The following is a 13,498-nucleotide window of genomic DNA, read 5'->3' as shown; positions in this document are numbered from 1 at the left end:
CTGGTTATAGATTAGTTTGTTGTAGCAGTGTTTGCTATAGTGAGAGTCAAATCTCCTGTCTTCACACTTTGCTTCTAATGCATAAATAACTAACAATGGTAAATGTCACCCGAGCCATTCCAAATGCCTAACATACAATTCCCACTTTCTGACAAAATCACTTTTGTCAGAAAGTATTCAGAAAAATGCTGTCCAAATTAGACACAAAAAAAGTCTCCTAGCCCTGATGGCATTCCTCCAATTGTCCTGAAAGTTTGTGCACCAGAACTGACCTCTTCTATGTTACCATTATATGCTTTCTCTTACTCCACTGGTGTCTATCCCACAGCCTGGAAATTGGCCTATATTCAACCCAATTCCCAAGAAGGGCAAGAAATCGCTGCCATCTAACTACCGGCCTATCTCACTCACCCACCTCAGTCCTGCCTAAAGTAATGGAATAAATCAATTCCCAACTCCTTGAAGACACCCACTTAATAAATGACCACCAGTATGGATTCTGTCACTGCCGATCAACAGTAGATCTGCTTACATATGTCCCCCATCTCTGGACAAATGCTATGAAGAAGTTTGGCGAATCTCAAGTGTTTGCACTTGATATGTTCAAAGCTTTTGACCAGGTCTGGCACAGAGCTTACTAAGCAAACTGCCATCGTGTTTTCTGTCTCAGAACTTCTGTAGTTGGATTGCCAGCTTTCTGTCTGGACACACTGTGTGATGGTGGATGGTTCCATATCCTCTCACCAACCCTCTTCCTGCTATATATCAATGATCTACTTCAGTTGACCTCCTCCAACCCAATACACAGTTTTACAGATGATAGCACATTGCACTCCTCCCTTTCATTTGATAAACCTTACTCTACACAATTCACCTCAACCTACAGAACATTAAGCACAACTGCCCTCAATTCTGATCTCCAATGGGATTCATATAATTTCTTCATTTTCAATGCTAATAAAACCCAGTTCTGTCTTATTTCTCACAAAAAAAAGAACCATTTTCTCCCAATATTACTTTTGACAACACCCAAATTTCCAGACAATTTGAGATTTCTCTTCTTGGAATTACCCTGACATCAAGCCTCTCCTGGCATAAACACATCACTATCATCAGCTTTCAAAAAACTAGGATTTCTCTTTTGCTCAAGACATTACTTTACCTCTGAATAGCTGTTAACCTTACACAAATCACAAATCCACCCAGCTATTGAATATTGCTCTCACATTTGGAGTGGGGGGCCCCTAAAAGCTCCCTCAAAATGCTTGACAATACAAAGGAGAGCAATTAGACTTATTAATGGCCCATCTCTTACTAACTCACTCCTCCCAGTTTTGCACAGACATTTGGATTCTGCAATATGTGTATTCTATAAATATTTCCATTTGAAATAGCATCAATAATTCTCCCACTTAGTACTAAACTCATTGGAGCACATGCAGCTGCTACTCAACATCTCTTCACATTGCACCTTGAAACCCACAAAACAAGTTTCTTTTCTTCCCTTTCATCCCTGCCACTACTGTATTGTGGAACTGTTGGATTCTGATTATGTAGAGATTAGAGTAATTATTTGCTTCAGAATCCAACATGATCTTCCATCACAAAGGCTAGACTTGTAAATATTATTTAATGTAAACAACTTATTTTACAATTTAATATTCATATAACTACTTTAATTTTGTCTAATATTTAATTATTTAATCAAGATATATGTATTAATAATGAAAAGACTGTATTAAATATTATTAAGCTATTTTAATTATTACTATGCTAATATTATAAGAACTTGTATTTGATAATTTAACTGCGCATTATTCGAAATGTAAATATTCCTTATTTATTCCTATTTGTAGAAGTTTAGCATTATGCAATACCTCAATTTTATTATATTTTGTTTGGTTGTCATGGAAACGTATGTAAGTGAATGAGCACGTTTTTGGAACAGAACGTAGGGAGAAAGCTGAAAGTTTACTAAAAAGGAATTAGTTAAAGAGATCACGGGAAAAACTGATATAAAAAGCGAGGAACGCTGGAAAAGGAAAAGCGAGAATTGGAGATGAAAAAATGGCGGATCGTGTGTTAGTGTTTAGTGTCGTGTATTATTGATGATGAATTATGAATTGGTTTGATATGTTTTTAGCGATTTATATTTATGCTTATTCATTAGTAATAGTGGTTAATTGCTTGCTACCATAAACAGTCACTTTATTTTCCATAGTGCTTTATCCAGGTAAGTCATTTGTAATTACAAGGGCGATTCGCTAGGCCTACAGCCGCTAGTATTGCCTTTGTTTGTTTCTTATAGTGACATTTTATTGCTGGTAGACACTTAAGAGTGTCTATGGGATTTGCTAGTGGACCCTCAAAAGTCCACAGGATTATCTTTACCTGCTCGGGACACCTGTGAAATCTCTACTCTTTCTCCATCTGTGTCTTGAAATGGCTAAACTTGTGAATGAAACCAAATTCGAGGAAGTATATAAGGAATTCCTCAGACTGGGAAAGCTGCTGAGTGATAATTGGCCGGGAAAAGTGAAATTGTATGACACGTTTCCCCCCGAATGCGTCTCAGACGTTGCCGCTGAAGATCATTTAGAATCGGTGCCTTCTACTTCTTCAGACTTTGTAGAAGTGTGCGCACACAAAAAGCGAAGAACAACAGATGAACCGCACAATGACAATAGTGAAATGGAACAGGATTCTCAGGGTTCGGATGCCGCTATTTCTCCCAAAGAAAAGGTGCCTCCGATCATCCTTAGAGAAAAGCATAAGTGGGCAGCTTTAAGATCGACCATGTCCAATTTGCATATTGGCTTCATTAAGGCCATAAACATGGATGAAGGCATAAAGATCCAGCCAGCAACAGTGACAGACTATAGAAGGTTGTCCAAAGAACTGGACGACAGAGGCATCCAGTATCATACCTTTGCACTCAGCTCCGAAAAAAACTTAAAAGTAGTCCTTCGTGGTGTCTGTGAAGACATTGACAGCAGAAATAGCTGCTGACCTAAATTCTCAGGATCTGCCCCCAGTCAAAGTGAGCAGAATGTACAAAGCTGACAAGACTCCCATGCCATTGGTCCTTGTTGAGATTCATAAAATATACAAGGATATTTACAACTTAAAAATAGTCTGTGGTCTCATCGTCACACCAGAACCACTCCGTAAAAGATCATCTTCTGGGCAGTGCCACAGGTACCAGAAGTTTGGCCATGCCCAGAATCTATGCAGAGTGGAATATAGATGTTCAAAATGTGGAGACAGCTACCCAACCAATACCTGCACAAAGCCAAGGACTACCTCAGCCAAATGTGGCAACTGCAGTGGCCCTCATCCCGCGAACTACAAAGGATGTACTCAGCACCCAAAGAACAGGCGGATGGAGGCAATCAATCAGCCCTCCTCCTTCAGCACAAGAAGAGGCCCAGACATCAAAACCGGAGACTCAGCGGCCACAGTCGGAGACCTCCAATAATAGAGACACCCGAAAGCAAACAAGAAGCTTTGCTGATGTGACCTGTACAACTAGACCAAATCCAGAACAAAATCAACCAACAGCACCTAAAAACCTAACAGTTGTTATTACGGCCTCACTAGCAAACATGCTACAAAATTTCAGCCTATCAAACCCTACTGAAACCTCCACTAAAAGATTTCTGCGTAAAACACAGGTCATCCTCACAGCTCTCATAAATGCATAGTAACAAACTCATTCCAGCATCTCTTCAGATAGTTGCGTGGAACGCAAATGGCCTTAAAAACAAAATTCTGGAACTCCAACACTTCACATCTAGGTATCAACCAGATGTTATTTTAATCAGTGAAACTCATTTAAACCCCTCAGACAATCCTACAATAAGTGGCTATCACCTATACAGAAATGACAGACTACTCTACAGAGGCAGCGGCACTGCCATCTTTATAAAAAGCTACATTAAGCACCACTCTGTGAGCATTCCTTCAGCCACTAACCTTGAGATCACAGGAGTGGAAGTAGTCACCAGCTCCACTGGCAAACTGAAAATCTACTCAGCTTACAACCCTCCCCAAAAATCTCTACTTCACTCTGATCTAAATGCCATCTTATGCACCAGAGAGCCCACCATTATTGCCGGGAATCTGAATTCCAAGCATCCTGCGTGGAATTGTACAACCACAAACAAGAATGGTTGCATCCTTTACCATTACTTAGGATCAAGCAACGCTGTTGTGGAGGCCCCACCGAACCAACTCATCTCAATACGTTCGGCACTGCTGACATCCTGGATATAGCTATCCTTCAGGATATTAAACTTCAATTCAGCATCATATCTATGGATGAACTATCATCCGATCACAATCCAATTCTACTACAGCTGGGAAATCAAGAATACCTATGTCCTCCTTCTCACTCCTACATTGCATGGGAAAGACTATCAGCAGCACTGAAGGATTATATTGGACCTGTTCCTCACATACGCACAGAAGAAGAAGTAGAAACTGCAGTTACAAATCTCACACAACAAATTAATTCTGCTATAAAGGTAGCTTCCTCCTACAAATCTGCCCGCAAGCTAGATCGTTTGCCTGAAGACATCATGAACTTGATCAGAGACAAAAACAGAGCTAGGAAAAGATACCATAACACGTGTGCACCACAAGATAAAATAAATCTAAACAGATTAAATGGGGCAGTAAGAGATGCACTCAGAGCCCATAGAGACCAAATATGGGATGAAAAGTTATCCTCCATTTCTCCTACTGATCACTCCATCTGGAGACTACTGAAAAATATCAAAAACAAAGACAAATCCCTTCCCCCAATATTTTCTGACCAGGGCCTTGCTCACACAGATGTAGACAAAGCAGAAGTTATAGCACACAACTTAGAGGAGCAATGCAGGCCTTCGTATGGAAACTTTGACTTTGACCACATATATAAGATTCACAGCAAGGTCAGACACTCACTCAAACTTCCTATCTCCAGCACTGACCATATTGCACCAACATCACCTGCTGAGTTATATGACATTATTAAAAAATTAAAGAACAAAAAAGCTTCTGGGCCAGACGGCATTACTAATCAGGTGATTAAACTTCTGCCCCAAAAAGCAGTAGTGCACCTGACCAGTATAATAAATGCAATTTTAAGATTTCACTATTTCCCTTCCACCTGGAAACTGGCTGACGTAATTCCTATACATAAGCATAAGCCTATACATAAGGCAAAGACCCACACCTACCGCAAAATTATCGTCCAATCAGTCTTATCTCAAATCTGGATAAGGTTGCAGAGAAGGTCATCCTCTCACAACTCCAAACCTCAGTAAATGACCTAAATATCCTCCCTAAAGAACAGTTTGGTTTCAGGCAACACCATAGTACTACCCAGCGAATCCACAGAATTGTGGAATACATCACCACCAGCTACAACTGGCACCAGTGCACAGGCGCTATTTTCCTAGACTCATCCAAAGCAGTTGAAAAAATCTGGCATTTTGGACTCCTGCACAAACTTATCTCAGCCGGTACCTCACTAAAAATGGTTCACTTAATCCATTCATATCTTCAGAATAGATCAATGCAAGTAAAAATCAACGGTTCTACATCCTCCCAGCGCCACATCTTTGCTGGAGTGCCGCAGGGATCTCTACTGGCTCCATTGCTGTTCTCTATATGCATGTCAGACATCCCGCACAATCCGATGACTTCCATTTTGGCTCTGTATGCGGACGATACGGCAATACTAACCAGATCTCTCAGACCCCATTTCATTACCATAAAGCTTCAAGAAAACCTTCTAAAGCTGGAGGGTTGGTTCTCCAAGTGGAGATTGGAAGTCAACCCCCAGAAAAGCTCAGCCGTTCTTTTCTCAAAAAGGCCAATGTCCCCTGCAGGAGATGTGTTACTATTCAATACTAAAATTCCCTGGCAGACAGAAACAAATTACCTGGGTGTAATTCTCGACAAAAAGCTATCTTTCAACCAACACATCAAATCTGTATGCACAAAGGCACCATAGCTCAGATCTATCTGCTAATTAATAGAAATAGCAAGCTCAGCAACAGAATCAAATTGCAACTATACCAGATGATGATTCGTCCTATAATCACCTATGCCTCTCCGGCCTGGAGCCACACCTCTAATGCTAACATTATCAAAATACAGCGAGTGCAGAATAAGTGCTTGAGAATGATTCTGAACGCCCCGTGGTATATTAGAAACAATCAACTCCACAGAGACACAAATATTCCCTATATTTTTTCTTTTCTACAATCCTTAGCAACCAAGTTTTTCCTAAAGACGTCCACACATCCCAACGATTTGGTTCAGCAAGCAGCAGCATACGATCTAACAGACATATTCAAATATAGAAGACCAAAAGCTATATTAGCCTCCTTTATTGATGCATAATCTCCATGCCCATTCAGGGCAAGCAATCTACTCATAAATTTTACCTTCACTGTAACCACAACAGATAGCTGGGAATATGAAAAGCATCTTGCTTCACCCCTAAAGGCATAAATGTCAATTGTCAAAGGAAAAGCATTAGAGATTTATTAGAGAGGGATTGGCATTAGATTGGAATCGGAGCATTCGGCATTCAAAAATCACAGTGCGATAATAGCGAGTCGGCAAGTCACTCAAGCAGCTAAATAAAGTCTACTAGTCGAGAAGCGGTTAGCTTATAAGTTTCGGAATAACAAATAAAGCTACGGAAGATAGCTAAGTGATTACGAATAGACTAGCGATTACTTGAGTTGAGATTTAATTTCAGGGCCGACCTGTCAAAGACACACAGAATCTTGAAATAAAGCATGGAGTTACTAGAATAGTAGAGGCTGCAAAAATTGAAGTTTACCGTTAGCTGTGCTTAGAATTATAGTGCCTAAAGAATTAATCGAATGCCGGAGGAACGAACAACTGTGCATATAAAACCTAAATTTAAGAAATTATTGTGTATTGCCTTATTTCATGAGTGATCAGTAGTACTTTATGCAACAACGTTTGTTTATGTGTATTGTGACAGATGATTAATTCAGTTATTGCTTAGAGGAATTAATTTAATGAGTGCCGTTTACTATTTAAAGTGTTTACAGTTGTAAAAGGTGTATAAGTAGATGAAGATAGAAGATTATCGGTAAGATTATTCCAACCATTAATACGCGTGGATTAATATTCCTATACAGAGAAGTGTGCGAGTTTCATCCTAGAATTTCCCGGTACTAACAGTAACTATTCATAAAATATTCGAACCAATGCGGGTAAATTAAGTAAGTAAATTTACTCGGCCAGTATATATTTTAAGGAGAGATAGTTGAAGGTTGATTTTTCTTCAATTCTTGAACTAATTCAGATATAGAGTGGCGCAGTCTATAAATATTAATTTTCTCTATATTTGTATTAGAAATCAACTTACAACTTATCAGTTGTTTAAGAACATCATAGTGACTAACAGTCGGATCCAAAGTACAGATTAAGAAGAAGTAGGATCCAACAGAACAGTCTACCCACCTGATGTGTTTCCCAAGTAATACAATATACAGTCTCTGAAATCAAATGCAAACAAGTTTCTCCTTTCCCAACTCACTACCCATATATTCGATACTAATGCACATAGCTTGATCAAACAACCTCTCATGTGTGGGCCCAACATAAAAAAACTGTATTATCAAGCCACTTGACAAACAGCACGTACTACAGACCAGTCAGCAAAGATGAATGAGTTTGTAATACAAACCAAATTTGAGTTGATGTGTAATATCAGCTATAATAAGGTTTAGTTCACAATTGGTTTTATGTTCAGTTAGTAAATCTGACTTTAACCATGATAACAAATAATAAATTGTAAAGTTATTATTATTACTTTTTTTTTTTTTTTTTAATGTGTCTTATAGGGGAGGCTACAGGGTGATTCCTGAAGTAATAGAATTCTGGCAAGGTCAGACTGACAGATTGCATGATCGTATCCGTTTCCGAAAACTTCAACCAAATGAAGAAATTGATGAAAGCTTGACTCATCGAGGTGAAGAAGGCTGGGTGTATGAACGCTTAGCTCCATAAAGCGTTTGAAAATAGCTGACTACATGACATGTACAATATAAAACATTATAATTTAGTATTAGGATCCACTGTATAATTATAGCATATTCTTTTATGTATGTATTTATGTAGTATATGATATTATATCATACATGAACACTTTAATGGAACTTTTTGTTTTGTTTTGTTTTTAATCAAAATGCAAATTAATTCTTGGGTAATGAGTTATATATTTAACAGTTTAGTTTTAAAAAATTTGTTATATAAAAATTTGTTCTGTGATGCTGTTTTTGTAGATAAGAATTAAGATCAAAGAGAGGTGGGGAGTGATAAGGAAAAACAAGTGAGTTCATCCTAAATGTTTGATTTTGAATTTTTCAGAATTTAAAATCGATATGACTGTTGTTAGTAAATTCAGTCAATATTATTCTGTATTTAGTTCAGCCTAAATATACTTAGACATATCTCTTAAAGCTTAAAGTTAATCTTATTTAGAAACATGGCATTATTCTATACAAAAAAAAAAAAAATTTTAAATAGTTTCAAAATGAAATAAAGCTTTTAATTTATTACTGAATGGAAAAAGTTATTTTTAGAGCAAACTTGGGGACCAAGTTCTGTTACTAGTCTTATTCTTCTCATAATGTTTAATCATTCTATCGATATATATATATATATTGTTCCTATATATTCCTATATATTGTTCAATATATAGGAATCACTAAACATTGGTAAAAGATAAGGAAAGGAATCATTGACTTGGCTTGAGAGAATATCAAAAATAAGTTGATGTGATACATATTTCTTTTGTTTTATGTATGCTTATTTCAATTTACAGTGTTAAGTAGTATTTGCTTTTCTTGTTGCTCTCTTCTTCATTTGGGATGATGGGGAGCAGACATAAAAATGAAAGCATTAAATATTTAACAAAATATTAATCTGCTCCTCTCTTCCTTATCCTTTCTGAATGAAAAAAAAAAAAATTAAACAAATATAGAATTATTACCTACCATTATCATTATTTATCATAATAGGTAGGTTACCTATTATGATAAATAATATTTTGAAATTGTAACAAAATGTGTTTTAGTTCTGCAGCCATTTCATTTTTTTTTTTTTTTCATTAATAAATTAACACACACACAATAATCTCTCAGTTATACAACTACAGTGGGAGAGCAATTTGCCAGATGGATAATTAAAGGATTGTTAACTGAAGGTACAAATTGCATGGTGCTGTATCTGGAATCACTTGGCACTAACTTATTTAAAGATTGGTTAATTGAGGTCTTATTCATTCGAACATTGAATAATTGAGAAATTACTGTGTGTGCGTGCATTAAGCACTTTAGTACAAGAACACACAAATATCCAATTAAGCTGATCTCAATGAATAGTGGCAGGCAGATTGGACTAACATGCAATTACATTATCAAGAACAAAAGATATAGCAATAGAGTATTCCCAAAACATCTCTGCCACCTCAGCTGCCATCTGATGCTCTTGAAATGTAATTTACTTGATTTACTACATTACTTAATTATTTACTTATTCTTAGAACATGCTGAATAACTAATTTGAAGATTCCAACTGTTTACTTTTATAATGTCAGATTTCTCAAATGAAGCAAACAAAATCTTTTTATATAATAAATTTGACCATTATATCGTTTTCCTGGTGTGTTGGATATTAATATCTAATATTTTTGTTATAACAATGAAAATTTCACAATACTTCATTGTTATAACAATTTTCTTACAGATTGATATATTATTTCTCAGGGTCTCTGATTCAAGATATGAGAAATGTAAAGGGTAAATACTTATTACATGTTGATATTCTAAAGCACTTATAAATGCATCAGCCAAACTCTCTCTTCATCTTTTGAGTAATTTTTCAGCTATTTTTGCTTCAGATACTTTGCTATTCTTTCATCTCCTGTTACATTAAAGTAACCATACATCTTAATTTAGTCTGTTATGACGTTCTTGAATATTAATAATGATTATATTTTTGCATATATCTTCATTTTTAATATGATTCTGCTATTGGCCATAATTTCATTTCTTAATTTTTCTTAGAACACTCATATCTATCTTCTAGTTTTTTGATTAAGCTGTTTTATTAACCCAACTCTCAGATTCATATGTTAAAATTAGTTTAAACACACCATGTGTGGTATATTCTGGTTTGATATTTTGGCAAATTGCTCATTTATTCCATATATCTGACTTCCCATCATTCTAGCTTTACATATTCTATTATCCATTTCCATATATAATTGCCATTTTCACTAAAAACTGTCCCTAAAAGCTAAAATGTGTAATATGTAAATATTGTCATCCATCTAGATTATAAGAACAGAGAAGATAGCAATCAGTCCTGGCTTACATTTGATTTAACATCAAACCTTTCTTTCTGTACATTCTTCAATTCTAATTTGCAACCGGACTGTAAGCTATATTGTAGCATTAACCATGCATCGTGTGTCAAGATATTATTTAATGTTACACCCCAAAAAGTCAATACTCACAGCTGGAGGTCATCAGTGCTGCACACTGTGCTCATCAAACTGTGCCTTAAATTCTTTCACTGTTTTTTTGCACTCCCCACCCTCTCCAGTTCACATCCTTCTCATGCAGTTTTCAGGGATGGCTTCTGATCTTTCATAGTCTCTATTTTATGAAGAGTTTCTTCCACATTTATCTGGTAAGAATCCCTTACTGACTTACATTCCTCAGTCATATCATTCCTCTTCCTATTCACAAAATAAAGTGGCATTTCCTCCGTCTATCATCTTACCCGATACCACTTTTGTCAGTCATCTCTGAACCTCCTCCAGTACATCCTGTGCAACCTCATATGCATGCAGTAATCCATATGTGCCTGATTGAAGCGTTATACAGTGGAACTAATATCCCCCCCCCCTTACTTTTATAAGTGAGTGTCCTCTACATCATTGCCAATATGTGTTGTGATATCCTCACGGTTTTAGCAGTGTGACTCCTCCTAACCTTCAGGTCTAACACTACTACTAAATTACAGAACCTTGCATTTCACAACATTGAACTCACATGACGTGCTCACTTGTCCATCATACATTCTGCTCATATCCTGTTGTAAGACCACATTTGCTCTCTGCCTCATACAAGTAGTTCTCCATAAGTTTGTAACATCTGCAAACAACTGCATATCTCCATTTAAACCTCTCCTAATAGCATTTACATACAAACTAAACAGTAATGATTCCAAAACAGTTCCCTGCTGCATATCATTAGTGACTTTCCTTTTCCAAAATATCGCTCTTTCTCTTCTCCCCCCCCCTTCCCCATACACCAACTTCTTGATGGCTTTCTCTGATAGCCACTTGCCTATCTGGTTCACTAATCTGTGATCTAACCTCATCCATTTCATTTTAGTCACAAACTCATATAGCAAATCTGTCAAAGACCTTTGCAAAAGTAAATATACTACTCCATATGCATCTCACTTGTGTGCTGCATATTTATCACCTTGTAACACTATATATAATATGAAAATGCTAAAAACTTACTAAAATATGAATTCTTTCTCTCTCTTTATGGGAGGAGGAGAACTGCAATGATTATAAAAACTTCTATCTCACCATGTGCTGTAGAGCATTTGTTGCTCAAACATTGTTTATTCCTTCAACTGTGCCTAATTGCAACAGCCAAATTGCATGACATTTTGTCATATACCTAATAGAAGTTATTCTGAATTAAAAAGAAAAAGGATTGTGGTCCTTATCCTTTCTCAGCCATAGTTTAACAAGATAAGTGAAACTGCTAACAGAAATCCATAATAAATTCAAAATAATTGAAGGAAACTGTATTTTATATTGTTAAATAATGAATTACAATTTTGTTTGACTTCCCATTGAAGTTGACTGACTAGAGAAATGCATTTAAGAGCTTAATATTCATAAATAATAATAATAAATAAATAAAAACTGGATATTGTGAAAGTGCCTTACTATTGTGAGCAACACAGAAATAATAGAAGATATAATGACTTTCAGAATCAAAAATCTAATTAGGAAGAGATTCTTTCTACTTTCATCCACTTAAAATATTCATTTCAGTTTGATATTTTACTAGTGAACCCTCATCCCTAAAAGTCCAGGCTGCTACAATGCAGAAGAAAGCATGTACTACTGTCAGTTATGCAGATTAAGCTTTCTGAATAATATAGTTACTATGAATTCCTGTTTAATCAGATAAATGTTATGTGAGATAATGATTTTGGTGTTGATCACAGTTGTCTTATGGAGATTATAGCTGTGTGTGTGTGTGTGTGTGTATATATATATATCTTCATTTAATGAAGATATATATATATATATATATCGTCATTAAATGTATATTTTTGTTATGTATATTAAATGTAAATTATGTATAATTTAATATATATTTATTAAATGAAGATATATATATATATCTTCATTTAATTTTTTTTAAAAAAAATCAAAATGTTTCAAAATATGATGTTCTGATTGTGTTCTAGATTTCCACCATTACAGCATATGTTTGATATTGACAATGATATAGAAGCAGACACTCTAGAACTATAAATTAGTTCTAGAGATGATATCATTTTCAGTAATAATGTAAACTTAATTCTTTATTAACATCAGATTTCAGTTGATTCAGAAGGCTTATTGTGGGACGTCTTCAGTCAGTAAGAAGCTTGTATTTCATCATAAAATCATTTATAGTCTTCACAATTGCAATATTCTCTAGCATAAAAATTTCATCTTTATTCCCTTGCTCATTATTTTTATACACCTTCCATGGATGGCCTCTCATTCTCCTCTCTCTCTTAGCCATCTGAATAATCCCTGTGTATTTGTAAAATCCTCTTATTGACTTGCAGGTCTCCAACATATCATCTCTTTTCTTCCTATCTTCCATACTCCCCAATCTCTCATTCTACTCTTATAACTAATTCCAGGCTAATTATTGTCTTAGTTACTTGTCTCTGGATCATTTAGTATCTCTTTGCCACTGCAGAAAACAGATTTATACATGAATATAAATATTAATTTAAACAGCAAATTAATATTAATCTTCACTGTATTATCACTATCTGTCAAGGTCATCATCTAAAGTATACTTATCAATACAAAGGACATGCAGTGGACTGTATTTCATTACAGTAAATGATATACACTTGAAATAGTTGACTATTTATAGAAAAAAAAAATTAGAATAAACTGCAGAAAGATAGACTATTCCATCAAATTTTTGATGTTTTTTTCTGCACTTCATATATTTTTTTTTCCCATTCTCCCAGTTAGATATGTATGAATAAGATGCACTTGAAACATGGCCTACTGAGGTGAAACTAAGTTGAAATTAAGCACAATATATAGATCAGGAAGGATAAACATAAACACGATATTTTTATTGCAACAGATGGCTTTTTCTGATTGTGCCTTGTAAATCTTGTCTTG

At 35.6% G+C, this 13,498-nt stretch overlaps 1 protein-coding gene across 2 annotated transcripts in view; it reads left to right on the top strand.

The window, feature by feature from the left end:
* LOC150105446 (pyridoxine/pyridoxamine 5'-phosphate oxidase-like) overlaps positions 1–12,366 on the top strand; it is a 145,843-nt gene extending 133,477 nt beyond the window's left edge. For both annotated transcript variants that reach the window (XM_090394823.1, XM_090394822.1), the window contains one exon: positions 7,881–12,366. In XM_090394823.1, the coding sequence (XP_090250949.1) occupies positions 7,881–8,046 (166 nt within the window). In that variant the 3' untranslated portion in view covers positions 8,047–12,366. The remainder of the gene's footprint in view (positions 1–7,880) is intronic.
* The last annotated feature ends 1,132 nt before the right edge of the window (positions 12,367–13,498 follow it).

The sequence above is a fragment of the Typopeltis vanoorti genome, chromosome 6 (genome assembly GCF_054136105.1).
Source record: "Typopeltis vanoorti isolate ZY-2024b chromosome 6, IOZ_Tvanoo_1.0, whole genome shotgun sequence".
NCBI classification, from domain to species: Eukaryota; Metazoa; Arthropoda; class Arachnida; order Uropygi; family Thelyphonidae; genus Typopeltis; species Typopeltis vanoorti.
The sequence above is the reverse complement of the archived record's forward strand: the minus strand, read 5'-3'. Positions and strand labels throughout refer to the sequence as shown.